This window comes from Aquarana catesbeiana, linkage group LG11 (assembly GCF_042186555.1).
Source record: "Aquarana catesbeiana isolate 2022-GZ linkage group LG11, ASM4218655v1, whole genome shotgun sequence".
NCBI classification, from domain to species: domain Eukaryota; kingdom Metazoa; phylum Chordata; class Amphibia; order Anura; family Ranidae; genus Aquarana; species Aquarana catesbeiana.
In genome coordinates, this window is record NC_133334.1 from 282,560,554 (window position 1) to 282,587,764 (window position 27,211).

Sequence of the window (27,211 nt, forward strand, 5' to 3'; positions counted from 1 at the left end):
TTGAAGTGGTGAATCTTCAACTGCCATAATGCTGCACATGTGATCCGTTATGACAGCAGCCATTGGATGGTTTGACAGTTTGGTTGAGAGCACAACCAATGTGACAGTTAGCATTCCCGACATGCCAGAAATAGAAATGTGTTTTGAAAGTGTTAAATCGATGGGATTCCTTCCTCATTAATACAAGTAGAAAGCGTTTTATTTATAAATAACACACAGGCACGAGGATGCAGATTTTTATCTGACAGAGGAGATGATATAAAGATCAGATTGTGGCTTATCAATCACTTTAATATCCCTTCTGTTCTATAATTCTATGAAAACAAATAATCAATAATTTGATCAATGAGTGTAGGTGACTTATCCAGAGTACTTTTTGTATCTATCACTATCCATAACACTTACCAATCTCGGTGTCTGTCATCTTTAGAGCGGTGTATATATCGCTCCTCCACCGCTCCTGCCCACTGAAATCAATGGGGTGCCGTGGTTATACCGCCTGCTGCTGCAGCACCGCTCTGCGGTGGTTTTAACCCTTTCTCGGCCGCTAGTGTGGGAGGAGGAAAAAATTGCATTGCTAGTGGCCAAACAGCGCTGCCAAACTGACAGTAAAGCGCTGCTAAAAACTAAAAGCGATTTACCACCGCCGCCGCCCCCCCCCCCCCCCCGCCCCAGTGTGAAAGGGGCTTTATGGGTATTATGATTATTATTAGAGAGTTCTGTAGTAAAAATATTTAAAGAGACGTGGGAGGAGATTTGTGGAAAACATGATCTATTAATAGAATAGATGGGAGATAAAACCTACAGAGAGATTTATAGACGGGGATCCCTAAACAATGATGGGGGTTGCAGGTCTTACACCCCCCTCCCCCCATCATAAAATGTTCCTTCTGAGAGATTCAATAAAACATTGATGTGTTGTGGATTGGGGGGGCAGTCAGTGTAGCTGTGGGGTGATAATGTCAGATTAGTGGTGTAGTACCTCTGTGCGGACACCGGGTGTCGCTGTGCGGTGACGTGTAGTACCTCTGTACGGACACGGGGTGTCGCTGTGTAGTGATGAGGAGAGGTGTAGTTCCTCTGTACGGACACCGGGTGTCGCTGTGTGGTGATGAGGAGAGGTGTAGTTCCTCTGTACGGACACCGGGTGTCGCAGTGTAGTGATGAGGAGAGGTGTAGTTCCTCTGTACGGACACCGGGTGTCGCTGTGCAGTGATGAGGAGAGGTGTAGTTCCTCTGTATGGACACAGGGTGTCGCTGTGTAGTGATGAGGAGAGGTGTAGTTCCTCTGTACGGACACCGGGTGTCGCTGTGCGGTGATGAGGAGAGGTGTCGTTCCTCTGTATGGACACGGGGTGTTGCTGTGTAGTGATGAGGAGAGGTGTAGTTCCTCTGTACGGACACCGGGTGTCGCTGTGTAGTGATGAGGAGAGGTGTAGTACCTCTGTACGGACACCGGGTGTCGCTGTGTAGTGATGAGGAGAGCTGTAGTTCCTCTGTATGGACACCGGGTGTCCCTGTGTAGTGATGAGGAGAGGTGTAGTTCCTCTGTACGGACACGGGTGTCGCTGTGTAGTGATGAGGAGAGGTGTAGTTCCTCTGTACGGACACGGGGTGTCGCTGTGTAGTGATGAGGAGAGGTGTAGTTCCTCTGTACGGACACGGGTGTCGCTGTGTAGTGATGAGGAGAGGTGTAGTTCCTCTGTACGGACACGGGGTGTTGCTGTGTAGTGATGAGGAGAGGTGTAGTTCCTCTGTACGGACACCAGGTGTCGCTGTGTAGTGATGAGGAGAGGTGTAGTTCCTCTGTATGGACACCGGGTGTCGCTGTGTAGTGATGAGGAGAGGTGTAGTACCTCTGTATGGACACCGGGTGTCGCTGTGTGGTGATGAGGAGAGGTGTAGTTCCTCTGTACGGACACCGGGTGTCGCTGTGCGGTGATGAGGAGAGGTGTAGTTCCTCTGTACGGACACCGGGTGTCGCTGTGTGGTGATGAGGAGAGGTGTAGTTCCTCAGTACGGACACCGGGTGTCGCTGTGTGGTGATGAGGAGAGGTGTAGTTCCTCTGTATGGACACCGGGTGTCGCTGTGTAGTGATGAGGAGAGGTGTAGTTCCTCTGTACGGACACGGGTGTTGCTGTGTAGTGATGAGGAGAGGTGTGTGATGAGGAGAGGTGTAGTACCTCTGTACGGACACCAGGTGTCGCTGTGTGGTGATGAGGAGAGGTGTAGTTCCTCTGTATGGACACGGGGTGTCGCTGTGTAGTGATGAGGAGAGGTGTAGTTCCTCTGTACGGACATGGGGTGTCGCTGTGTAGTGATGAGGAGAGGTGTAGTTCCTCTGTACGGACACCGGGTGTCGCTGTGTAGTGATGAGGAGAGGTGTAGTTCCTCTGTACGGACACCGGGTGTCGCTGTGTAGTGATGAGGAGAGGTGTAGTACCTCTGTGCGGACACCGGGTGTCGCTGTGTAGTGATGAGGAGAGGTGTAGTTCCTCTGTGCGGACACGGGGTGTCGCTGTGTAGTGATGAGGAGAGGTGTAGTTCCTCTCTACGGACACCGGGTGTCGCTGTGTAGTGATGAGGAGAGGTGTAGTTCCTCTGTGCGGACACCGGGTGTCGCTGTGTAGTGATGAGGAGAGGTGTAGTTCCTCTGTGTGGACACCGGGTGTCGCTGTGATGAGGAGAGGTGTAGTTCCTCTGTACGGACACCGGGTGTCGCTGTGTGGTGATGAGGAGAGGTGTAGTTCCTCTGTACGGACACGGGGTGTCGCTGTGATGAGGAGAGGTGTAGTTCCTCTGTACGGACAACGGGTGTCGCTGTGTAGTGATGAGGAGAGGTGTAGTTTCTCTGTACGGACACCGGGTGTCGCTGTGTAGTGATGAGGAGAGGTGTAGTTCCTCTGTACGGACACCGGGTGTCGCTGTGTGGTGATGAGGAGAGGTGTAGTTCCTCTGTACAGACACGGGGTGTCGCTGTGATGAGGAGAGGTGTAGTACCTCTGTATGGACACCGGGTGTCGCTGTGTAGTGATGAGGAGAGGTGTAGTACCTCTGTACGGACACCGGGTGTCGCTGTGTGGTGATGAGGAGAGGTGTAGTACCTCTGTATGGACACCGGGTGTCGCTGTGCGGTGATGAGGAGAGGTGTAGTTCCTCTGTACGGACACCGGGTGTCGCTGTGTGGTGATGAGGAGAGGTGTAGTTCCTCTGTACGGACACCGGGTGTCGCTGTGATGAGGAGAGGTGTAGTTCCTCTGTATGGACACCGGGTGTCGCTGTGTAGTGATGAGGAGAGGTGTAGTTCCTCTGTACGGACACCGGGTGTCGCTGTGATGAGGAGAGGTGTAGTTCCTCTGTACGGACACCGGGTGTCGCTGTGTGGTGATGAGGAGAGGTGTAGTTCCTCTGTATGGACACCGGGTGTCGCTGTGTAGTGATGAGGAGAGGTGTAGTTCCTCTGTACGGACACGGGGTGTTGCTGTGTAGTGATGAGGAGAGGTGTAGTTCCTCTGTACGGACACGGGGTGTTGCTGTGTAGTGATGAGGAGAGGTGTAGTTCCTCTGTACGGACACGGGGTGTTGCTGTGTAGTGATGAGGAGAGGTGTAGTTCCTCTGTATGGACACCGGGTGTCGCTGTGTGGTGATGAGGAGAGGTGTAGTTCCTCTGTATGGACACCGGGTGTCGCTGTGTAGTGATGAGGAGAGGTGTAGTTCCTCTGTACGGACACCGGGTGTCGCTGTGTAGTGATGAGGAGAGGTGTAGTTCCTCTGTACGGACACCGGGTGTCGCTGTGTAGTGATGAGGAGAGGTGTAGTTCCTCTGTACGGACACGGGGTGTCGCTGTGTAGTGATGAGGAGAGGTGTAGTTCCTCTGTACGGACACCGGGTGTCGCTGTGTAGTGATGAGGAGAGGTGTAGTTCCTCTGTACGGACACCGGGTGTCGCTGTGATGAGGAGAGGTGTAGTTCCTCTGTGCGGACACCGGGTGTCGCTGTGCGGTGATGAGGAGAGGTGTAGTACCTCTGTATGGACACCGGGTGTCGCTGTGATGAGGAGAGGTGTAGTACCTCTGTATGGACACCGGGTGTCGCTGTGCGGTGATGAGGAGAGGTGTAGTACCTCTGTATGGACACCGGGTGTCGCTGTGATGAGGAGAGGTGTAGTTCCTCTGTGCGGACACCGGGTGTCGCTGTGCGGTGATGAGGAGAGGTGTAGTTCCTCTGTACGGACACCGGGTGTCGCTGTGCGGTGATGAGGAGAGGTGTAGTTCCTCTGTACGGACACCGGGTGTCGCTGTGCGGTGATGAGGAGAGGTGTAGTTCCTCTGTACGGACACCGGGTGTCGCTGTGCGGTGATGAGGAGAGGTGTAGTACCTCTGTGCGGACACCGGGTGTCGCTGTGCGGCGCTCCTCCGAGGTGAATGGCGGTCCCGGTAGTCGGTTCCGGTGTCGGCGGGTGAAGTCGCGGAATGAAGCGGGACAGGAGAGGGAGGAGCTCGGAATGTCACCGGAGGAGTGTCCGGGGAGCCGCCAGAGAGGAGGACGGAGGAGAGAACCGGCCCGAGGAGGAGGAGAGCGGAGCGGGTGAGAGGAGACCAACCGGCACCTACCGGAGAGACAACCCCGCCCCCCACACTACACAACTCCGCCCCCTTCTATGTGTGACAACACCGGGGCTCTCCGGTGTCATGGGGGGGAGGGGAGAATGTCTGCATGGAGTGTGCACCTCCCCTCCCCCCCAATATCACACCTGAGGGGGATCTACTAATCCATCCAACACTCCCCCTCCCCCTCCTGTGGTGTCCCCGGGGTGGGAAGTGAGGGGAATCTCCTCCATGGGGACACAGATCCCGGGGATCCCCCGTACTATACATTGTAACATTGATGGAGATCCGACCAATCACAGTACAGAGAGGGAAAGAAAGTATTTGATCGGCTGCTGATTTTGTGACAAAGAAACGATCGTCTATAATTTTATTGGTCGGTTTATTATAACAGTGAGAGAACAACAACAAAAATATCCAGAAAAACACATTTCATAAAAGTTATAAATTGATTTGCATTTTAATGAGTGAAATAAGTATTTGATCCCCGATCAATCAGCAAGATTTCTGGCTCCCAGGTGTCTTCTATACAGGTAATGAGCTGAGATTAGGAGCACTCTTCTCTCTTCTCTTCTCTCTCTTCTCTCTCTTAAAGGGAGTGCTCCTAATCTCAGCTTGTTACCTGTATAAAAGACACCTGTCCACAGAAGCAATCAATCAGATTCCAATCTCTCCACCATGGCCAAGACCAAAGAGCTGTCCAAGGATGTCGGGGAGAAGATTGTAGACCTACACAAGGCTGGAATGGGCTACAAGACCATCGCCAAGCAGCTTGGTGAGAGGGTGACAACAGTTGGTGGGATTATTCACAAATGGAAGAAACACAAAATAACGGTCAATCTTCCTCGGTCTGGGGCTCCATACAAGATCTCACCTCGTGGAGGTTCAATGATCATGAGAACGGTGAGGAATCAGCCCAGAACTACACGGGAGAATCTTATCAATGATCTCAGCTGGGACCATAGTCACCGAGAAAACAATCGGTAACACACTACACCATGAAGGACTGAAATCCTGCAGCCCCCGCAAGGTCCCCCTGCTCAGGAAATCACATGTACAGGTCCGTCTGAAGATCACTAATGAACATCGAATGATTCCGAGGAGAACTGGGGGAAAGTGTTGTGGTCAGAGGAGACCAAAATCGAGATCTTTGGCATCAACTCAACTCACCGTGTTTGGAGGAGGAGGAATGCTGCCTATGACCCCAAGAACACCATCCCCCACCGTCATACATGGAGGTCCTATGACCCCAAGAACACCATCCCCCACCGTCATACATGGAGGTCCTATGACCCCAAGAACACCATCCCCCACCGTCATACATGGAGGTCCTATGACCCCAAGAACACCATCCCCCACCGTCATACATGGAGGACCTATGACCCCAAGAACACCATCCCCCACCGTCATACATGGAGGTCCTATGACCCCAAGAACACCATCCCCCACCGTCATACATGGAGGTCCTATGACCCCAAGAACACCATCCCCCACCGTCATACATGGAGGACCTATGACCCCAAGAACACCATCCCCCACCGTCATACATGGAGGTCCTATGACCCCAAGAACACCATCCCCCACCGTCATACATGGAGGTCCTATGACCCCAAGAACACCATCCCCCACCGTCATACATGGAGGTCCTATGACCCCAAGAACACCATCCCCCACCGTCATACATGGAGGTCCTATGACCCCAAGAACACCATCCCCCACCGTCATGCATGGAGGTCCTATGACCCCAAGATCACCATCCCCCACCGTCATACATGGAGGTCCTATGACCCCAAGAACACCATCCCCCACCGTCATACATGGAGGTCCTATGACCCCAAAAACACCATCCCCCACCGTCATACATGGAGGTCCTATGACCCCAAGAACACCATCCCCCACCGTCATACATGGAGGTCCTATGACCCCAAGAACACCATCCCCCACCCTCATACATGGAGGTCCTATGACCCCAAGAACACCATCCCCCACCGTCATACATGGAGGTCCTATGACCCCAAGAACACCATCCCCCACCCTCATACATGGAGGTCCTATGACCCCAAGAACACCATTCCCCACCATCATAGATGGAGGTCCTATGACCCCAACAACACCATCCTCCACCATCATACATGGAGGAGGAAACATTCTGCTAAGGGGACAGGACATCTTCACTGCATCAAAGGGACGATGGACGGGGCCATGGACCATCAAATCTTGGGAGAGAACCTCCTTCCCTCAGCCAGGGCATTGAAGATGGGTCATGGATGGGTCTTCCAGCATGACAATGACCCAAAACACACGGCCAAGGCAACAAAGGAGAGGCTCAAGAAGCACATTAAGGTCCTGGAGTGGCCCAACCAGTCTCCAGACCTTAATCCCATAGAAAATATGTGGAGGGAGCTGAAGGTTCGAGTCACCAAACTTCAGCCTGGAAACTTTAATGACTTGGAGAAGATCTGCAAAGAGGACAAAATCCCTCCTGAGATGTGAGCAAACCTGGAGGCCAACTCCAAGAAATGTCTGACCTCTGTGATCACCAACAAGGGTTTTTCCACCAACTACTAAGTCATGTTTTGTGAAGGGTTCACATACTTATTTCACTCATTAAAATGCAAATCAATTTATAACTTTTTTTGAAATGAGTTTTTCTGGATATTTTTGTCCCTCACTGTTATAATAAACCGACCAATCAAAATATAGACTGATCGATTCTTTATCACAAAATCAGCAGCCGATCAAATACTTTTTACCCCTCAATGTATATACCTAACCCGACCGATACACCTAGAAGGTGGAAATCACTGAAGTAGAGAGCGCTACTACACCGCAAACACTACTACACCGCTCCCCTCTTGGTTCCGGGGCCCACGCTGAGCAGGTTCTCCTCAGGTGTAGTAGCGGTGAAGCAGTGGTGTAGTAGCGGTGAAGCAGTGGTGTAGTAGCGGTGAAGCAGTGGTGTAGTAGCGGTGAAGCAGTGGTGTAGTAGCGGTGAAGCAGGGATGTAGTAGCGGTGAAGAAGTGGTGTAGTTGCCGTGAAGCAGGGATGTAGTAGCGGTGTAGTAGCGGTGAAGCAGGGATGTAGTAGCGGTGTAGTAGAGGCATCTACTATAGTGACTTCCACCTTCCAGGGACATCAGCCAGGTCGGGTATTCACATCGATCGATCTGTAATAATTCTCCATCCTGGGATCGCTCTCTAGGAATGATCGCTCCGGATTGGAGGATTCAGTTGCTGGGAGTGATAGTGACCGCCCCTTTCCCTTGTCTCCTCCCCCTCCAGGTATCGGTAAGACACTGAGCACCGGATACTGCCGGCTTTGCCATGGCAAGTTCTCGTCCCGCAGTCTGCGGCAGGCCTTCGGGAAGGTGCCGATCACCGGCGGAAGCTCGGAGAAGCAGAAGCGGATGGATCAGGTCTTCTTTGCCGACTTCCAGCAGCTGGTCGGGGTGTCGGTCCGCCGGGACCCCCGACTGCCGCAGTTTGTATGCAAGGACTGCCACGCCCAGTTCTACAAATGCCGCAGTGTGCTGAGGACATTCATCCAGAGGGTGAACCTCTCCCCGACCTGCCAGGACACCAACATAACCAGGTGTGTGCCGCTGTCACATGACTGATGGGGGAGGGGGGGGTTTAACCCTTTCATGACCCCGGCTCAGTGAAGTCTGGGGGATCCGTCTGAATGACATCGACTCCGATCCTGAGAATTATCCCACTTTGTACTTATGTCTCACCTCAGCAGCAAAGCCGTTTATTGCAGTTTATTTACCCGCTTGGCACGATCGACGTTTGGTCTGCTGTAGGCCTCCCCCCTTCCCCCCTTCCCCTCGCTCGCGCTCTCTTTCTGCATTCGCTCTTCCTCTTCTCTCTCCTTCTCCTCACGCCCGCTCTCTCTTTCTCCTCTCGCCCGCTCTCTCTTTCTCCTCTCGCCCGCTCTCTCTTTCTCCTCACGCCCGCTCTCTCTTTCTCCTCTCGCCCGCTCTCTCTTTCTCCTCTCGCCCGCTCTCTCTTTCTCCTCTCGCCGGCTCTCTCTTTCTCCTCTCGCCCGCTCTCTCTTTCTCCTCTCGCCCGCTCTCTCTTTCTCCTCTCGCCCGCTCTCTCTTTCTCCTCACGCCCGCTCTCTCTTTCTCCTCACGCCCGCTCACTCTTTCTCCTCACGCCCGCTCACTCTTTCTCCTCTCGCCCGCTCTCTCTTTCTCCTCTCGCCCGCTCTCTCTTTCTCCTCTCGCCCGCTCTCTCTTTCTCCTCTCGCCCGCTCTCTCTTTCTCCTCACGCCCGCTCACTCTTTCTCCTCACGCCCGCTCACTCTTTCTCCTCACGCCCGCTCACTCTTTCTCCTCACGCCCGCTCTCTCTTTCTCCTCTCGCCCGCTCTCTCTTTCTCCTCTCGCCCGCTCTCTCTTTCTCCTCACGCCCGCTCACTCTTTCTCCTCACGCCCGCTCACTCTTTCTCCTCACGCCCGCTCACTCTTTCTCCTCACGCCCGCTCACTCTTTCTCCTCACGCCCGCTCACTCTTTCTCCTCTCGCCCGCTCTCTCTTTCTCCTCTCGCCCGCTCACTCTTTCTCCTCTCGCCCGCTCTCTCTTTCTCCTCACGCCCGCTCTCTCTTTCTCCTCTCGCCCGCTCTCTCTTTCTCCTCTCGCCCGCTCTCTCTTTCTCCTCTCGCCGGCTCTCTCTTTCTCCTCACGCCCGCTCTCTCTTTCTCCTCTCGCCCGCTCTCTCTTTCTCCTCTCGCCCGCTCTCTCTTTCTCCTCTCGCCGGCTCTCTCTTTCTCCTCTCGCCCGCTCTCTCTTTCTCCTCTCGCCCGCTCTCTCTTTCTCCTCTCGCCCGCTCTCTCTTTCTCCTCACGCCCGCTCTCTCTTTCTCCTCACGCCCGCTCACTCTTTCTCCTCTCGCCCGCTCTCTCTTTCTCCTCTCGCCCGCTCTCTCTTTCTCCTCACGCCCGCTCTCTCTTTCTCCTCTCGCCCGCTCTCTCTTTCTCCTCTCGCCCGCTCTCTCTTTCTCCTCTCGCCCGCTCTCTCTTTCTCCTCTCGCCCGCTCTCTCTTTCTCCTCTCGCCCGCTCTCTCTTTCTCCTCTCGCCCGCTCTCTCTTTCTCCCCTCGCCCGCTCTCTCTTTCTCCTCTCGCCCGCTCTATCTCCTCATGCCGTTCACTCTTTCTCCTCACGTCCGCTCTCTCTTTCTCCTCACGCCCGCTCTCTCTTTCTCCTCACGCCCGCTCTCTCTTTCTCCTCACGCCCGCGCTCTCTTTCTCCTCTCTCTCTCTTTCTCTTTTTTTTTTTTTTTTTGAGCCAAGCCCATGAGATGTCAGGCACCTTGCTGGACTCAACTCATAGTCTGCCTTCATTCCTGGAATTTAGCTTTAAAGTGCAAATTCACCTTCAACTAAAACCCCAACCCCTCTCTACCTCGACATGTTTGAGTTTAAAACATGTCATACAGAGACTTACAGTATCTCACAGAAGTAAGTACACCCCTCAGTGACATTTGTGTAAATCTTTTCTTCTATCTTTTCATGTGACAACACTGAAGAAATGACACTTGTCTACAATGTAAAGTAGTGAGTGTACAGCTTGTATAACAGTGTAAATTTACTGTCCCCTCAAAATAACTCAACACACAGCCATTAATGTCTAAACCGCTGGCAACAAAAGTCAGTACACCCCTAAGTGAAAATGTGTAATTTGGGCCCAATTTGGAGATAGAAGAAAAGATTTACACAACATGAGAGGGGTGTACTTACTTTTGTCAGATACTGTACCTCTCCCAATTGCTACCTCAAATGGCACCATCTGCACAGTAATGTCCCATAGACCTGAATCACCACAATTCAACATTGCAGGCCCAATCTATATAAGTCTCTGGGAAGTCGCTACACAGGATCTGGAAGCCTCCCGAGATTTTGTCAGCCAGAAACGCTGCCCTTAGAGGGGGAGGTAAGCAAGCACTTGGGTGGGGGGCAAAGCTTAGGATAGTTTAAGGGGCTTCCTTTGATAGAGGATCCTTCTTCCTTTGATTTTCACTCACTGCTGCTTGTGTACATCCACTGGTATATGTGTGTCACCCCAGGTATGGATCCCCCCCCCCCACTGTGGCATCATTCAGGGTCACCCCAGGTATGGACCCCCCCCCCCCCACTGTGGCATCATTCAGGGTCACCCCAGGTATGGACCCCCCCCCCCCCACTGTGGCATCATTCAGGGTCACCCCAGGTATGGATCCCCCCCCCCACTGTGGCATCATTCAGGGTCACCCCAGGTATGGATCCCCCCCCCCCCACTGTGGCATCATTCAGGGTCACCCCAGGTATGGACCCCCCCCCCCCCACTGTGGCATCATTCAGGGTCACCCCAGGTATGGACCCCCCCCCCCCCACTGTGGCATCATTCAGGGTCACCCCAGGTATGGACCCCCCCCCCCCCCCACTGTGGCATCATTCAGGGTCACCCCAGGTATGGATCCCCCCCCCCACTGTGGCATCATTCAGGGTCACCCCAGGTATGGATCCCCCCCCCCCCACTGTGGCATCATTCAGGGTCACCCCAGGTATGACTCCCCCCCACTGTGGCATCATTCAGGGTCACCCCAGGTATGGATCCCCCCCCCCACTGTGGCATCATTCAGGGTCACCCCAGGTATGACCCCCCCCCCACTGGGGCATCATTCAGGGTCACCCCAGGTATGACCCCCCCCCCCCCCCCACTGTGGCATCATTCAGGGTCACCCCAGGTATGCCCCCGACTGTGGCATCATTCAGGGTCACCCCAGGTATGGTTCCCCCCCCCACTGTGGCATCATTCGGAGTCACCCAGGTGTGACTTCCCCCACTGTGGTATTATTAGGGTCACCCCAGGTATGGCTCCCCCCCACTGGGGCATCATTCGTGGTCACCCCAGGTATGACTCCCCCCCCCCCCCCCCCCCCACTGTGGCATCATTCAGGGTCACCCCAAGTATGGCTCCTCCCACTGTGGTATCATTCAGGGTCACCCCAGGTATGGCTCCTCCCACTGTTGTATCATTCAGGGTCACCCCAGGTATGACTCCCCCCCCCCCCCCCCCACTGGGGCATCATTCAGGGTCACCCCAGGTATGACCCCCCCCCCCCCCCACTGTGGCATCATTCAGGGTCACCCCAGGTATGACCCCCCCCCCCCCCCACTGGGGCATCATTCAGGGTCACCCCAGGTATGACCCCCCCCCCCCCCACTGGGGCATCATTCAGGGTCACCCCAGGTATGACCCCCCCCCCCCACTGTGATATCATTCAGGGTCACCCCAGGTATGACCCCCCCCCCCCCCACTGTGGCATCATTCAGGGTCACCCCAGGTATGACTCCCCCCCCCCCCACTGTGATATCATTCAGGGTCACCCCAGGTATGACCCCCCCCCCCCACTGTGGCATCATTCAGGGTCACCCCAGGTATGACCCCCCCCCCCCACTGTGATATCATTCAGGGTCACCCCAGGTATGACCCCCCCCCCCCCACTGTGATATAATTCAGGGTCACCCCAGGTATGACCACCCCCCCCCACTGTGATATCATTCAGGGTCACCCCAGGTATGACCCCCCCCCCCCCCCACTGTGATATCATTCAGGGTCACCCCAGGTATGACCCCCCCCCCCACTGTGATATCATTCAGGGTCACCCCAGGTATGACTCCCCCCCCCCCCCCCCCCCCCACTGTGATATCATTCAGGGTCACCCCAGGTATGACTCTCCCCCCCCCCCCACTGTGATATCATTCAGGGTCACCCCAGGTATGGCTCCCCCCCCCCTTCCTCCCCCTTTGTTCCTTTGGAAGAGAATAGTTGACATTTCTGATGTTCTCATTTCTGTTTTATCTTCACAGCAAACCTCAGAATCCGAATGCTGTTACCCCGGGCCCCTGTGCAGGTGAGGGAACAGCTCCGCACCGTCTGATTCGTTTGTTTTACTTTTGATTTGTAATCAGGTGATTGGGGGAAGATAAATAAAATGTGTTTGTTGTTCCCGCACTCCGCCGATTGCTGAGCGTCTCATAATAGAGGGTTCAGGGCTGCGGCTCCTCGTCTACATCACAACCTGTTATGATGAGTAATCTGGGAATCCCTTTTCCTTACATGTTTGTAATCCAGGAGGGTGTTCCCAGATATACTCCCCGCTGTCTCCCACATACAAGAAGCCACCAATCAGATTCAGACCTTTAAATCTAAACCAAAAAAACTGCGCTTAATGTTAGAAGGACTAGCAGATTTAGATATAGTGTAAATAGTTTATTTAAATCTGCTAGTCCATCTAATACTCCCCTCCCCCCCAGCCTGACAATTCTGCTGTCTGCTGTTCCCCCTGTGCTCCTTCCTCCAGAGTGGGGGCGCTCTAATACAGGTGGTTGTGTTACTGGCCGTTGGAAAGAAAACTAAGGCAGCCGCCCCATCTAATTATTTGTAAGCTGCTGTAAAATCCATTTTTGGGTCTAATACAATATTTTGCATGTACAGCAAGCTGTTTTCTTCTTTTTTGTTTTTTGTTTTGTTTTTTTTTACTTTAGTAATTCTGATTTGTCTTTATTGATGTAAAACTTTACTCGTTGCCTGACCTGTTTTTTTTTTGTCTTTCAGATCTGATCACCTCTAGCCCGGAATGTCTGCACAGCCTGGTGAGCTGGACCCACAGCCATGCCGGAGGCTGCCCCTCTATACCCAGCCTGCAGCAGGTTCTCTCCGCCCAGTACTATGGCATCATACGGGCAGTGTGGGGGTGTGGAGAGGGACACGACTACATCATGGAAGCCGACTCTGACTCTGCCACCTCTCACCACGAGGAGATCCAGAAGATGCCGAGCGGTAATGGAATGCCGGCAGTCAGTACAGGCGGGGGCCCGGTGCCCGTAGGACACAGCCCATCAGATAGGATGGAGACCACCGTGCCTCTTCCTGAGACCGCCAGGGCTGCCAATCTTCCATCGCAGAACAGATCGCCAGCTCTGCCTTTGGAGACTCCCGCACCGCCGTGCCCTGAGCTGGACTCCATGCAAGGTGCGTCCATCTCCATTATAGACACTAGACAAGCATCAGAAGTGGAGGCTTAACCACTTCCCGCCCATTCTATTGTCAAATGAGGGCCAGGCGGGGCTTTCATTGTACCGGGTGGACGCATGACGCTACGACATGATCTGACTGATCTGTGTACCGGTGTTCTGCTGAAAAGTGTCCCCCCCATCGGATAGTGTCCGCTCCGTACTGCGCAGACGCCGCGATTGCGCAGTAAGGGGGACAAAGGAGACGCCGAACGTCTCCGAAGAAGAACAGCTGACGAAGAAGTATAAATGGCGCCTGCGCAATGCATGTTACATTCTGTCACAGGCTCCCGCACGCTCCCGATGCTCGAGGGGGCGGATTTATAAAACGGGCGTATGTGACCGCAGGTATGCCATCCCGTCCTTCCAGTAGACATGCATGCATCAATGTATCCATAAAACGTGTATAAATGCATAGCCTGTAGTGTCCTGAAGGGGTTAAGATATCATGTAACATGAAACGACCGTGGGCATTTGTAAAGGGATAAGATAAATAGAAACATAAAAGTATCCGCCCCTTACAAAGTTGTACGAGCCTCGGGAGCGTGCGGGGCCATGTGACATAATATGGTATTAAGTGCCAGCACAGCTGTTGATTTTCGGAGTGTCCCGCTGCGCTTGCTCAGTAGAGAGCGGACACTATCCGATGGGGGACAAAATACGATAGGACACCGGCCTGCTGCCAGTAACATGATTGTTGTGACCAATCACAACAGATCACGTGACAATTGTAAACAACGAATGGCTTTAAAGTGATTGTAAGGGTTCGTTTAAAAAAAAAAACAAAAAAAACAAACATGTCATACTTACCTCCACTGTGCAGCTCGTTTTGAACAGAGTGGCCCCCGGTCCCCCGGTGGCTCTCGTGGCCTCTCCCCACATCAGATAACCCCCCCCTAGGAGAAGCTCTCCCGGGGATTACCTTGCGGGCGCGCTCCCGAGTTCAGCATTCGGCGTCCATAGAGGCTGAATGCAGGAATCGGCCCCGCCCCCCGGTACCCACGTCATTGGATTTGATTGACAGCAGCGGGAGCCAATGGCTGTGCTGCTATCAATCTATCCAATCAGGAGCCGAGGACCCCGGGCAGAGAGACAGCACGTCCCCTTGGGTCAAGTTCTAGGGCTCGGGTAAGTAAAGGGGGGGGGGGGGGTGGGGATGCAGGGGAGGATCCAGAGTCTAGTCTCGGGAGGGGCAAAAAACAAAAATGTTTTTTGGGGGGCAATTTGTCGGGGAAACGGCTGGTGTTGGAGCCTCAATCATCCCGGCACCATGGTTGATATGGTGTCAGGATGATTGAAGCGCATTATTTCTATTATTACATTGTTATAAAAAATAGTTCAACTCACCATAATGCAGAATCAGTGGAAGCCCTGAGTGTGTCACTTGCCACCGTCGCCTGCCACCAGATGCAGATTGTCACTTGCCACGTCACCTGTCACCAGATGCAGATTGCCACTTGCCACGTCACCTGTCACCAGATGTGGATTGCCACGTCGCCTGTCACCAGATGCAGATTGTGACTCGTCAAGTCACCTGCCACACGTTGCGGATTGTCACTTGCAATGTCATGGATTGTCACTTGCCACGTCACCAGCCACATGTTGTGGATTGTCACTTGCCACGTCACGGACTGTCACTTGCCACGTCACCTGTCACCAGATGCAACCATGCAGATCATCACTTGTCAAGTCGCCTGTCACCAGATGCAGATTGTCACTTGCCACGTCACCCGCCAGCGGTTACGGATTGTCACTTGCTACATCACAGATTGTCACTTGCCACGTCGCCTAACACATGTTGCGGATTGTCACTTGCTGTGTCACTTTCCTGTGTCCCAGAGTCAGGCAGCAGATTATCAGTCAGGCAGCAGAGAGATGTCATCTCTCTGCTTCCTGCAGCTGCCCGCACACTGAGGGCGGAACTGTACTGCAGGGATTCAGGGCGGGCGCCGGGCAGTGAGAGAATTCATCTTTCTGCTCCCCCGCCCGCCGGCTCCCTGATTAGCCAGCCGTCTGCTCACCCACGAGCCGCCCAGCTGTTCGGCTGCTCTCTCACCTACTGAGCTGCCTGACAGCCTGCGGAGCCACCCGCTCTCTAACCCGCGGAGCCGCCTTGGAAGCCGCCCGCTCTCTCACCTGCAATTGCCACGTTGCCCCCCCCCCCTGGATCCGCCCCTGTGGGGGGGGGGGGGATTGCTGGGGAACCCCAGGCCGGTTACTGCCAGGTGTTTTTTCATCTTAATGCATAGGATGCATTAAGTTGAAAAAACATGTAGGTTTACAACCCCTTTAATTCATGCCATCCATTGTGTACAATTGTGTTGGTATCTGTGATTGGTCACAGTGATCATATGGTACAGACAGGGCCAATCACAACAACTCACACTGAATGAGTCAACTTCATTCAGTAAAAATGTTTGCTTATACCAATGAACTTCATTGGTGTAAGCAATCCTAATGTAAAAAAAAAAAAATCCTGATCACTTCCCCAGAGTAGTAGTGTTACTATGGTAAGACTGTAATGCTCTGGTTAATGTGTTTAAAAAATCATAAAAAAAGGAAAAAAATTGTAATAAAGAAAAGAATTTTGATAAATTTTTTTTTTTTTTTTTTTTTTGCATACTGTCACCAGTCTGGTCCCTGATCACCGCCACATCTGTTATATGATGACGCCGCACTGCACTGGTCACAGGATGTTAAATTAAAAAAAACAAAAAACTTTTTTTAATCTTTTCCTTTTTCAAAAAATAATGACAAAAAATTACAGCTTCAAAAACTCGCCATGCCTCTTAGTAAATACCTCGGACTGTCTACTTTCCAAAAAGTGGTGATTAGGAAGGTATTTGTACTGTCCTGGTGTTTTCGGGTCTCAAGAAATGAGATCGTCCGTTAGTACATCCAGATTGATCGATTGTCAGATGTATATCCCATACTTTGTGGACACTAAAACTTTCCTGCAGACTAAATAATATACACGGATTTTTATTATCACCAAAGAAATGTAACAGAATTCAGTTTGGCCTAAATCTATGAAGAAAGATTGTTGATGATTTCACAATGCTGATATTTAGGAGATTTGTAGATTCATTTAATGCTCTACTATTGAATTATTTGTCTCTTTTTTTACATTGACATTTATTTCACCTCATTTGGATGTTTATTGAATATTAAGTAGCAGCACAAACAGGTGTCTCTCATCAGTGCGCACATCTATATGGAGAAAGATTATTTACAACATTTCATAACAAACCAAGAAAAACACGTGTTGTTGTTGTTGTTGTTGTTGTTGTTGTTTGTTATTTTTCAAAATTTTGGTCTTTTTTTCGTTTATGTAGCAAAAATAAAAACCCGGTGGTGATTTAATACCCCCAAAAGAAAGCTCTATCTGCCTCCAAAAAATGATACAAATTCCATATGTGTACAGTGTTACCGCGCAATTGTCATTCAAAGTGTGACAGCGCTAAAAGCTGAAAATTGGCCTGGGCATGAAGGGGGGTGAAAGTGTCCGGTATTGAAGGAGTTAAATAAGCAAGCCTTGCTTTTTGGTGGAATGACCCCTTTCAAGGGTTAGTTCATCTTTATAGAAAGTCTGCAAAGGTGACATAACATCAGAGGACCCCCTCCCCCCCCCCCCCCCTCAGCGGGACTCCCGCAGAGCTGCAGCACTGGTCCAGGGATTTGAAGTCCCTGCTGCATTCTCTCCTCTCTGTACAGTGCTGCAAGGACGATCCAGACAGATTACGATTGGTCAGCGCTGTTCATGTGACGGAGTTGACCAATTAGAATCTGTCTGGTCTGTCCTGTAACAGTGAGCTAACACTTTAACCACTTCAGCCCCGGAAGATTTGGCTGCTGAATGACCAGGCCATTTTATGCGATTCGGCACTGCGTCGCTTAACTAAAAAACTGCACAGTGGTGCGACGTGGCTCCCAAACAAAATTGACGTCCTTTTTCCCCACAAATAAAGCTTTCTTTTGGTGGTATTTGATCATCTCTGCGGTTTTTATTTTTTGCGATAATTTTGAAAAAAAACACAATATTTTGTACTTTTTTGCTATAATATCCCCATTTTTAAAAAAAAAAAAGCAATTTTTTTCTCAGTTTAGGCCGATGCGTATTCTTCTACATATTTCTGGTAATAAAAATCACAATAAGCGTTCATTGATTGGTTTGCACAAAAGTTATACTGTCTACAAAATAGGGGTTAGATTTATAGCATTTTTATTATTATTTTTTTTTTTTTACTAGTTATGGCGGCGATCTGCGATTTTTATCATGACCGCGACATTATGGCGGACACATCGGACACTTTTGACACATTTTTGGGACCATTGGCATTTATACAGCGATCAGTGTAAAAATGCACCAGTTACTGTAAAAATGTCACTGGCAGGGAAGGGGTTAACACTAGGGGGGCGAGCAAGGGGTTAACTGTGTTCCCTCTCTGTGTTCCAACTGAAGGGGGGAGGGGACTGTCTAGGGGAGATGACAGATCGCTGTTCATACTTTGTATGAACACATGATCTGTCTCCTCTCCCCTCAGAGAACCGGGATCTGTGTGTCATGAGCGATCGCGGGAGCCCAGCGGTCATCGCTCCCGCCAGGCACTCCCATCGGCACCGGGGGCGAGCAGCGGTGCGTGGCCACAGGGCGAAGTGACGTAACATAACATCGTTTCACCCAGCCACGCCATTCTGCCGCAGTAAAACTGTGGCGGCTGGTCGGCAAGTGGTTAAAGAGGACCTGTGCCGTGGAAGCTGAGCCCAAACAAAACAAGCAGAGGACAAAGGACCAGAGTTGCCTGTGCTCTCCCTGCAGCAAATTTATTCACCTTTTACTGACTCCCTATGCCTGCACTTGCATGGTGTCTCCATAGGAGGCGGCCATCTTGGCAAAGATTTGCCGCCTTGTGCCAGAGCTGCACCCCTGATGACTAGTAATCTGAAGGGGGGATATTCAAGAAGGAGGAAGTACAGATCCACAGAATGAATGAGGCAGAAGCAGAGATATTCTTGCACTGCAGGTCTCTAGGTACGGCTTCCTCTCCAGCAACGAGAACAGTGAGCAGCCAATCGGTGAGATCAAATCTCCTGACAAGCAGTCAGAGGCGGCAGTGCCATAGATGATCTCACGCTGCGGATATACAGCTATAAGGTGCAGGAATTCTACTGCTTATTTCAGAAGTAAAATTCAAGACAAAATATAAACTTTTTGTGGCATTTTCAGATATTACGGCACACTAAGCTCACATCTTCCAGCAGAAATGGTCAGTCAGGCAGCAATAGAAGTTTAATTGTAGAACAGCAATGTGGGCGGCGGAGGCGAACAGGAAATAAAAGTGAGAAATCTTTCCTGATTTAGAAACGGCATTGTGACACATAGACATTGGTATTTTTTTCCATATTGAGCATTTCAGTTATTTAAAGGAAAATTCCTCTTTTTTATTTTCCATTATCACTTTTAAATGTTCACCATCATCCTGGTCACTGGCCAAAACCCTCATAATAATTATCACATCGCGTCGCAGCCTCTCCTCTCTTTTGTTTCGACACGGCCATATTTTTTTTTGGGTGCATTCAGTGACGGACATTTCTGTGGAAGGACCACCCTCCTGGGGTTTACCCTCCCTTTGTACTTTACCCAATCCCGTCCTCTCCGATACACTCCATTCACTGCAATCAGAACCTTATCTGGGGTCCCTTCAAGCCCAGATTTAAAGGAGAAGTTCATCTTTTATAAAAAAATAATAAATACACCTGTTCCGTTTTTTTTTCTGGAAAAATATGTGTATTTTATTTTTTTTTTTCCTTCAGGGGCCTGGAAAGCTTTGCATCCGGGATCAGTAGACTTCTGAAAACGCATCCTCCAGATTTTCAGTCCGTACCTTTGTACAGGCTTTCTGTTTGTAAGCTGGAGGACATGTCCGTCTGCTGCGGTGGCAGACAGTACTTGTAGTTTGTTCATTCACAGGAAATTGTGAATGAAGGATACGGCTGTTTGGGAGTGAAGCCCCACACAGCTGCGCTTTTCAAAAAGTGATAAAAGTGAAGTGGGTGTGGGGAGAAGAACCCCACCCACTGACATGGGACAGAAGAGGAGGCAGGAGCGGGAACATGTGACCTGTTCCAAAGGTGAACTTATCCTTTTATTAGAAAATCACTCTACAAGCCTAAGCAGAATGTGTAACCAACACATCTCACTATTATAAAGCTGCTCAAATCGCACCTCGAATTTAATTACATTCTGAACAAGAACTAACTGTATGGACTTTGGATATACCCAATATTCTATTAACCCCTTCATGCTGGCGGTACGCATATATGTGACCTTTAGGTGGGTGGGTCTTCATGCTGGCGGTACGCATATATGTGACCTCTAGGGGGGTGGGGCTTCATGCTGGCGGTATGCATATATGTGACCTCTAGGGGGGGGCTTCATGCTGGCGGAACGCATATATGTGACCTCTAGGGGGGTGGGGCTTCATGCTGGCGGTACGCATATATGTGACCTCTAGGGGGGTCGGGCTTCATGCTGGCGGAACGCATATATGTGACCTCTAGGGGGGTCGGGCTTCATGCTGGCGGAACGCATATATGTGACCTCTAGGGGGGGGCCTTCATGCTGGCGGTACGCATATATGTGACCTCTAGGGGGGTGGGGCTTCATGCTGGCGGTACGCATATATGTGACCTCTAGGGGGGTCGGGCTTCATGCTGGCGGTATGCATATATGTGACCTCTAGGTGGGTGGGGCTTCATGCTGGCGGTACGCATATATGTGACCTCTAGGGGGGTCGGGCTTCATGCTGGCGGTATGCATATATGTGACCTCTAGGTGGGTGGGGCTTCATGCTGGCGGTACGCATATATGTGACTTCTAGGTGGGTGGGCCTTCATGCTGGTGGTACACATATTTGTGACTTCTAGGGGGGTGGGTCTTCATGCCGAGCGGCCGCATATATATGCGTGCCAGAATGTAAACAGAGCTGTGCCAAGTGCGCGCGCCCTGTGCGCTCACGGCACAGTTACTGGCAGCTAATGGAAAGCTCCTGATCTCTACTTGCGATCGGGGTCTTTCCAATCATGTGACCGCCAAGCACAGCGGTCACATGGACACAAAATTTCGACCCACCTCCCGGCATCAGAAACCTCTTTAAAGGGCTGGGAGGTTCTGACGTTAAATGGGTGGAGAGCCACAATGTAACAATAACAAGGCGCTATGCACTGAAATTTAAACCATTCAACAAACTGTGTTCTCAATGTTCCCCCAGAAGGGAGAGACTGGGGGGGGGGGGTTCTATTGTGTGCCAAAATAACGACAAATATACAGTTGTTTTTTTGTTTTTTTTTTTTGTTTTTTTTTAGTACATTAAAATACACAATAAAAGCCATATCCATCAAGTACAACCAGCTTTGAATCATGGTGGGTGCGACGCATTTCACCCAGAAAGAGCTTCCTCGGGATCCACTTTTCTGTCTTCCTTTATAGGATATGGTAACAGACAAGATAACGCAATAAACAAAATATCCCAAGTAAACCATTACATTTCATCAGAAAATAAACACAATATAATATTACCGTATGTTGTTTTTTTCCTGATGTAATTTAATGGTTTACTTTGGATTTTTTTTTACCTGCCTCTAAACACCTGTATGTGTACATGGACACATATAGAGACCGAAAAATCCCATCAAAACGCCTGTGTGTACCTGAGGCCCTAACAATGCAGCATTTTCTTGATTTGGCTACCATGGCTCAGATAATCTCCACCAAACTAAACGCCGACTCCGAATTTTACCAGCCCATCCTCCTACTCCCTACGCTGCCCCCTCCACCCCTCCCCCTATTCCTCCTCTATCAGAATCATCCTCTTCTCCCTTTTCTCTCTTCACCTCTTCTTCTTTTCTTCACCCTGAATTCTAAATTCCATTTCACTCCTCCACTTCTTCTCCTATGGAGACGACTTTCCTCCCTCGTTGGCAGATGGTGAGAGATTTGCTGGTTGTGAGTCATATGTTGGCACAAACGTTTGATCACAATCTGGTTACATCATATCCTGTCATTCCCTCTCTGGACGCTTTATCTTGCTCTGCGTTCCTCTCCTGATCTCTTCATGACACAACACTTCTCATCTCTTCTACCCCACTGAGTGTACATCTGTATATACACCTCTACCGCTTATGTGTGCGCTTTGATCCTTTGTGACTATTTCCTGGATGCATGCGCCCGCTCTGTTCGCCATACACTCTTTTCATCATAAGATGCTTGCAAAACAACTTTTATGTCAGATATTTGTTAATGAACACACAAGGGAATATCCCAATCTCGGGGACACGTGGTTTGTTGATTTAAAGTGATTGTAAAGGCTCATTTTTTTTTTCCTTTAAAAATAACAATCATGTTATACTTCCCGGGTCCTCCTCTTCTCGGGTCCCACTTTGCTGTTTCTGGCTCCTCCTCCTATCCAGTGACCCCCAGGCAGCAGCCTGATACAGGGGACACCGAACCGAGTCAGAGCTCCGTGTATCTATTCAGACACAGAGCCCCAACTTGGCCCCGCCCCCTCTCCCCTGATTGACTGACTGGTTTTGATTGACAGCCGCGGGAGCCAATGGCACCGCTGCTGTGTCTCAGCCAATCAGGAGGAGTCTCTGGGACAGCTAAGACACTCGTGGACATCGCTGGAGAGAGAAGGGGCTCAGGTAAGTATTAGAGGATGCTGGGGACACTGCTACAGACAAAAGGCTTTTTTTATCTTAACCATTTCACATCCCGTGTATAGTCATATGACGTCCGCAGGAGGGATCTCTAATCCTGGGCGGGCGTCGTATGACGTCCTGGGCTTCCCAGGCCATCTGAGGGGCGCGTGTGCACCCCCGCCGCGTCACTCGGGACCCGATGCGCGTGCCCAGCGATATGAATGGCAGAAGGGGGTGGGTGAGGGGTGAATCTTTCCTGCTGCTGTCAACCTTCACAGTGCCATAAGGTGTTTAAGGCAGGATCCGGGGCTGTGGAGGGGACACAGCAAGGAGAATTCTGAGCAGAAGCGCCACCTGCAGGTAATGGGATGCATAACATTCTATGAAGCTCAGGTGTATGATGTTGTATCCCATGAAATACTTAGTGATTGTAAAAAAACAAAATGAACAAACATGTTCTAGTTGCCTGCTCTGTGCAGTGGATATGTACAGAGCCGCCCAGATCCTCCTCTTCTCGGGTCCCTGGCTGGAGCTCCTGGCCCCTCCCTCCTGTCGGGTGCCCCCACAGGAAGCAGCTTGCTATAGGCAGCCCCTGAGCTGAGCTGCAGTTCCTTCTGGATAGAGATGGGGCTCAGGTAAGTATTGGGGGGGCTGCTGCACACAGAAGGCTTTTTATCTTAATGCATAGAATGCACCTTCTGCCTTTACAATCACTTTAATTTTTAGGTCAAGGAGAAGTAAGATTGCGGATTGGCACCCAAAATATAAAGATTTCCCATTTAGGTATAAATACACATCTTAAGTAACACATTTAATAAGTCTAATATATGAGAATGGGGGTGGGGTGTTAATACTTCAATAACCATTGAATCCTGAATTTTGGTAGGACTTTTCAGGCATTCCACATGTTCACACATATAAATATAACAATGCATTTTAATTGATACATACAAAAAAGAGAAAAGTATATAAAAGCAATACATGAGGCCACAATTGTGATCAGAACATGTTGGGTACAATTCTCTTCACATCCAATGCGTTTCGAACAACACTTTCTTCCTTAGAGATGAGGAAACCATCGGTAAAGCTAACCAACAAACTTACATGAGCTATTCCTGTTTCCCCCGATGAAGTGTTATTGGAAACGTGTGGTGAGAGTGAAGAGGATTGTAACCAACATGTTCTGATCACAATTGTGGGCTTCATGTATTTGTTTTTCTTCTTTTCTCTTTTTAATATGTTTCAAATAAAAATTAATTTGTTTTTTTTTTATATTTATACTATATGTGCGAACATGTGGAATGGCCGAATGCCTTTAGAATTCTCTGCTTGTCGTTACATCGGGATGTTGGCATTCATGAATCGGGTGCCATTACCTGCTGGTTGTTTCTATTTAAATCCTTCCATAGAGTGAAAAAGAGACGTTCTGAATTTTCTTTCTTACAGAAGAACTAGTTGGAGGAGATTTCCCTCAGACTTCCAATGAGCTGGAGAAGGAGGAGGGCAGTGACCTGTCAGACGGGTGAGTGGCTCGTGTGCAACAAACGGGACAGGTTCAGAATGAATGGGTTTTATTAAAAGCCAAATGGCAATCTAGGTGGTAGACAGGTAGGGGTGTGTGTGTTTATGTGTGTAAATATATATATATATATAAAACGCTGTATTTGCGCGGTGGTCTTTCAAACACAATTTTTTTGTAAATAAAATGCACTTCAATGAATTAAAAAAAAAAAGCTAAACAGTAAAGTTAGTTCAGTTTTTTGTATAATGTGAAAGATGATGTTACGCCGCGAATCGTGAGCTTTAAAGCAAAAAAATTGAAAGCAAAAAATGTTATCCAAAATCGTGCAGCTCTAGTGTGTGTGTTTTATATATGTGTGTGTTTTATATGTATGTATGTATAATGACCCTGTCGTGGCTCTATACAGGTAAATGTTGCTAAAAGTCAGAAACGAATTTTCTCTCTACAGAGAGTCTCATAGTAAAGAAGATGGAGAGGAGAGGGGGGACCTCCTGTCTTCAGATGACTCCTTTGAACCGTATCCAGAGAAAAGGTAATCTATCTACATCTGACAAATAATTGACGATCCTAAAACAGATTTTTCTATGTGAAGTCAGGAGAATAGAGATAAAGGAGCTGCTGACTTCCTGTCAGGGGTGTCGGGACTCTTTCTAGTTCTCACTTCTCTGCCTTGTGAATCACCGACTAAAGCTGGCCAATCACTGACCACCATTCATCCGGTTCAGCAAAGACCAGCCGAATCTCTATCGGTGTGGAGTCATTTCGACTTCTGTGGAAAGGGACATGTTAGAAAAAATTATTTTTGCATCCGCTGATCAGTGTATTCGGATAGTCCGGGTCTCTCTGTCATAATACCACGTCCTGGTGAGGAAAGATTCCTCCATCCACTCTTTTTTTGTTTTTGTTCAGTACGCTGGCTGAACAAAAGAAAAAGAAGCGTCTATGGCCAGCTTTAGGACAGGGAAGCCGGACAGAAGTTTTTTTCCCCCTCCCTCTACATACTTCTGAAGCCTGCGTGGAATACTCCCAGGACAATGCTGAGTGAGGCTTATTAGTTAGTGTTAGCCTCCATCATCACAGGAGGGCGCTCTCAAACGCTGATCTCAGAGCTACTGCATCAGGGGAGAGGGGAATGTGGGGGGGGTCGCTGGGGTTTTGAATCATAGAAAGAGCTCACTCCTACGATTTTGATGACAAACACTAACTAGTAGGCCTCACTTAGCAATGTCCTGGGAGTATTCCAGTCAGGCTTCAGGAGGTACGTAAATGGCCTACACTTATAGCAAGGCTTTATTTATCTTCAATCAGAGCTGCATAGTTAGCTCTACAGACCCCCTCCCCCCTTATCTGCACAGGCAGTTTTTTTTGTAAAGGTGAACTTTAATGGCAGCTCCATTCAGCTGCCAGAAGTGAAGTGAAGAAGCCCTGTACTAGCTCCATATCATTCATATGTACAAAGGACATTCTCATCGCCCACATGTGACAGTGCTGGGTGCCAGAGTGGCATTTTCCCAAGCACCAGCACTGTCACAAGGCAGTGATGGTATAGAGTCACATGCTACCCACCCCACTACGGGCGGCTGAACGGAGCAGTGAGGGAGTTCTCTGCTTTCTGTAGTTCTGAACATTCTGAGAGACGGATCTCATTATATCGGGTCCTTTCCCCCTATTAGAGACGGATCTCATTATATCGGGTCCCTTCCTCCTATTAGAGACGGATCTCATTATATCGGGTCCCTTCCTCCTATTAGAGACGGATCTCATTATATCGGGTCCCTTCCTCCTATTAGAGACCTGATCTCATTATATCGGGTCCCTTCCTCCTATTAGAGACTGATCTCATTATATTGGGTCCCCTCCCCCTATTAGAGACCTGATCTCATTATATCGGGTCCCCTCCTCCTATTGGAGACGGATCTCATTATATCGGGTCCCCTCCTCCTATTAGAGACAGATCTCATTATATCGGGTCCCTTCCTCCTATTAGAGACTGATCTCATTATATCGGGTCCCTTCCTCCTATTAGAGACCTGATCTCATTATATCGGGTCCCTTCCTCCTATTAGAGACCTGATCTCATTATATCGGGTCCCTTCCTCCTATTTGAGACCTGATCTCATTAAATCGGGTCCCTTCCTCCTATTAGAGACCTGATCTCATTATATCGGGTCCCTTCCTCCTATTAGAGACCTGATCTCATTATATCGGGTCCCTTCCCCCTATTAGAGACTGATTTCATTATATCGGGTCCCCTCCTCCTATTAGAGACTGATTTCATTATATCGGGTCCCCTCCTCCTATTGGAGACGGATCTCATTATATCGGGTCCCTTCCCCCTATTAGAGACCTGATCTCATTATATCGGGTCCCCTCCTCCTATTAGAGACGGATCTCATTATATCGGGTCCCTTCCTCCTATTAGAGACTGATCTCATTATATCGGGTCCCTTCCTCCTATTAGAGACCTGATCTCATTATATCGGGTCCCTTCCTCCTATTAGAGACCTGATCTCATTATATCGGGTCCCTTCCTCCTATTAGAGACTGATCTCATTATATTGGGTCCCCTCCCCCTATTAGAGACCTGATCTCATTATATCGGGTCCCCTCCTCCTATTGGAGACGGATCTCATTATATCGGGTCCCCTCCTCCTATTAGAGACTGATCTCATTATATCGGGCCCCTTCCTCCTATTAGAGACTGATCTCATTATATCGGGTCCCTTCCTCCTATTAGAGACTTATTTCATTATATCGGGTCCCCTCCTCCTATTGGAGACGGATCTCATTATATCGGGTCCCTTCCCCCTATTAGAGACCTGATCTCATTATATCGGGTCCCCTCCTCCTATTAGAGACGGATCTCATTATATCAGGTCCCTTCCTCCTATTAGAGACCTGATCTCATTATATCGGGTCCCTTCCTCCTATTAGAGACCTGATCTCATTATATCGGGTCCCTTCCTCCTATTAGAGACTGATCTCATTATATCGGGTCCCTTCCTCCTATTAGAGACCTGATCTCATTATATCGGGTCCCTTCCTCCTATTAGAGACCTGATCTCATTATATCGGGTCCCTTCCTCCTATTAGAGACCTGATCTCATTATATCGGGTCCCTTCCTCCTATTAGAGACCTGATCTCATTATATCGGGTCCCTTCCTCCTATTAGAGACCTGATCTCATTATATCGGGCCCCTTCCTCCTATTAGAGACCTGATCTCATTATATCGGGTCCCTTCCCCCTATTAGAGACCTGATCTCATTAAATCGGGTCCCTTCCTCCTATTAGAGACCTGATCTCATTATATCGGGTTCT

The 27,211-nt window shown here is 49.9% G+C and overlaps 1 protein-coding gene across 1 annotated transcript in view; it reads left to right on the plus strand.

The window, feature by feature from the left end:
• The first annotated feature begins 4,367 nt into the window (after window positions 1–4,367).
• Window positions 4,368–27,211, plus strand: part of ZNF276 (zinc finger protein 276) — a 40,270-nt gene continuing 17,426 nt past the window's right edge. The window contains exons 1-6 of the mRNA XM_073605963.1: window positions 4,368–4,590; window positions 7,893–8,202; window positions 12,464–12,507; window positions 13,212–13,628; window positions 23,816–23,891; window positions 24,340–24,423. Of these exons, the coding sequence (XP_073462064.1) occupies window positions 4,476–4,590; window positions 7,893–8,202; window positions 12,464–12,507; window positions 13,212–13,628; window positions 23,816–23,891; window positions 24,340–24,423 (1,046 nt within the window). The 5' untranslated portion in view covers window positions 4,368–4,475. The remainder of the gene's footprint in view (window positions 4,591–7,892; window positions 8,203–12,463; window positions 12,508–13,211; window positions 13,629–23,815; window positions 23,892–24,339; window positions 24,424–27,211) is intronic.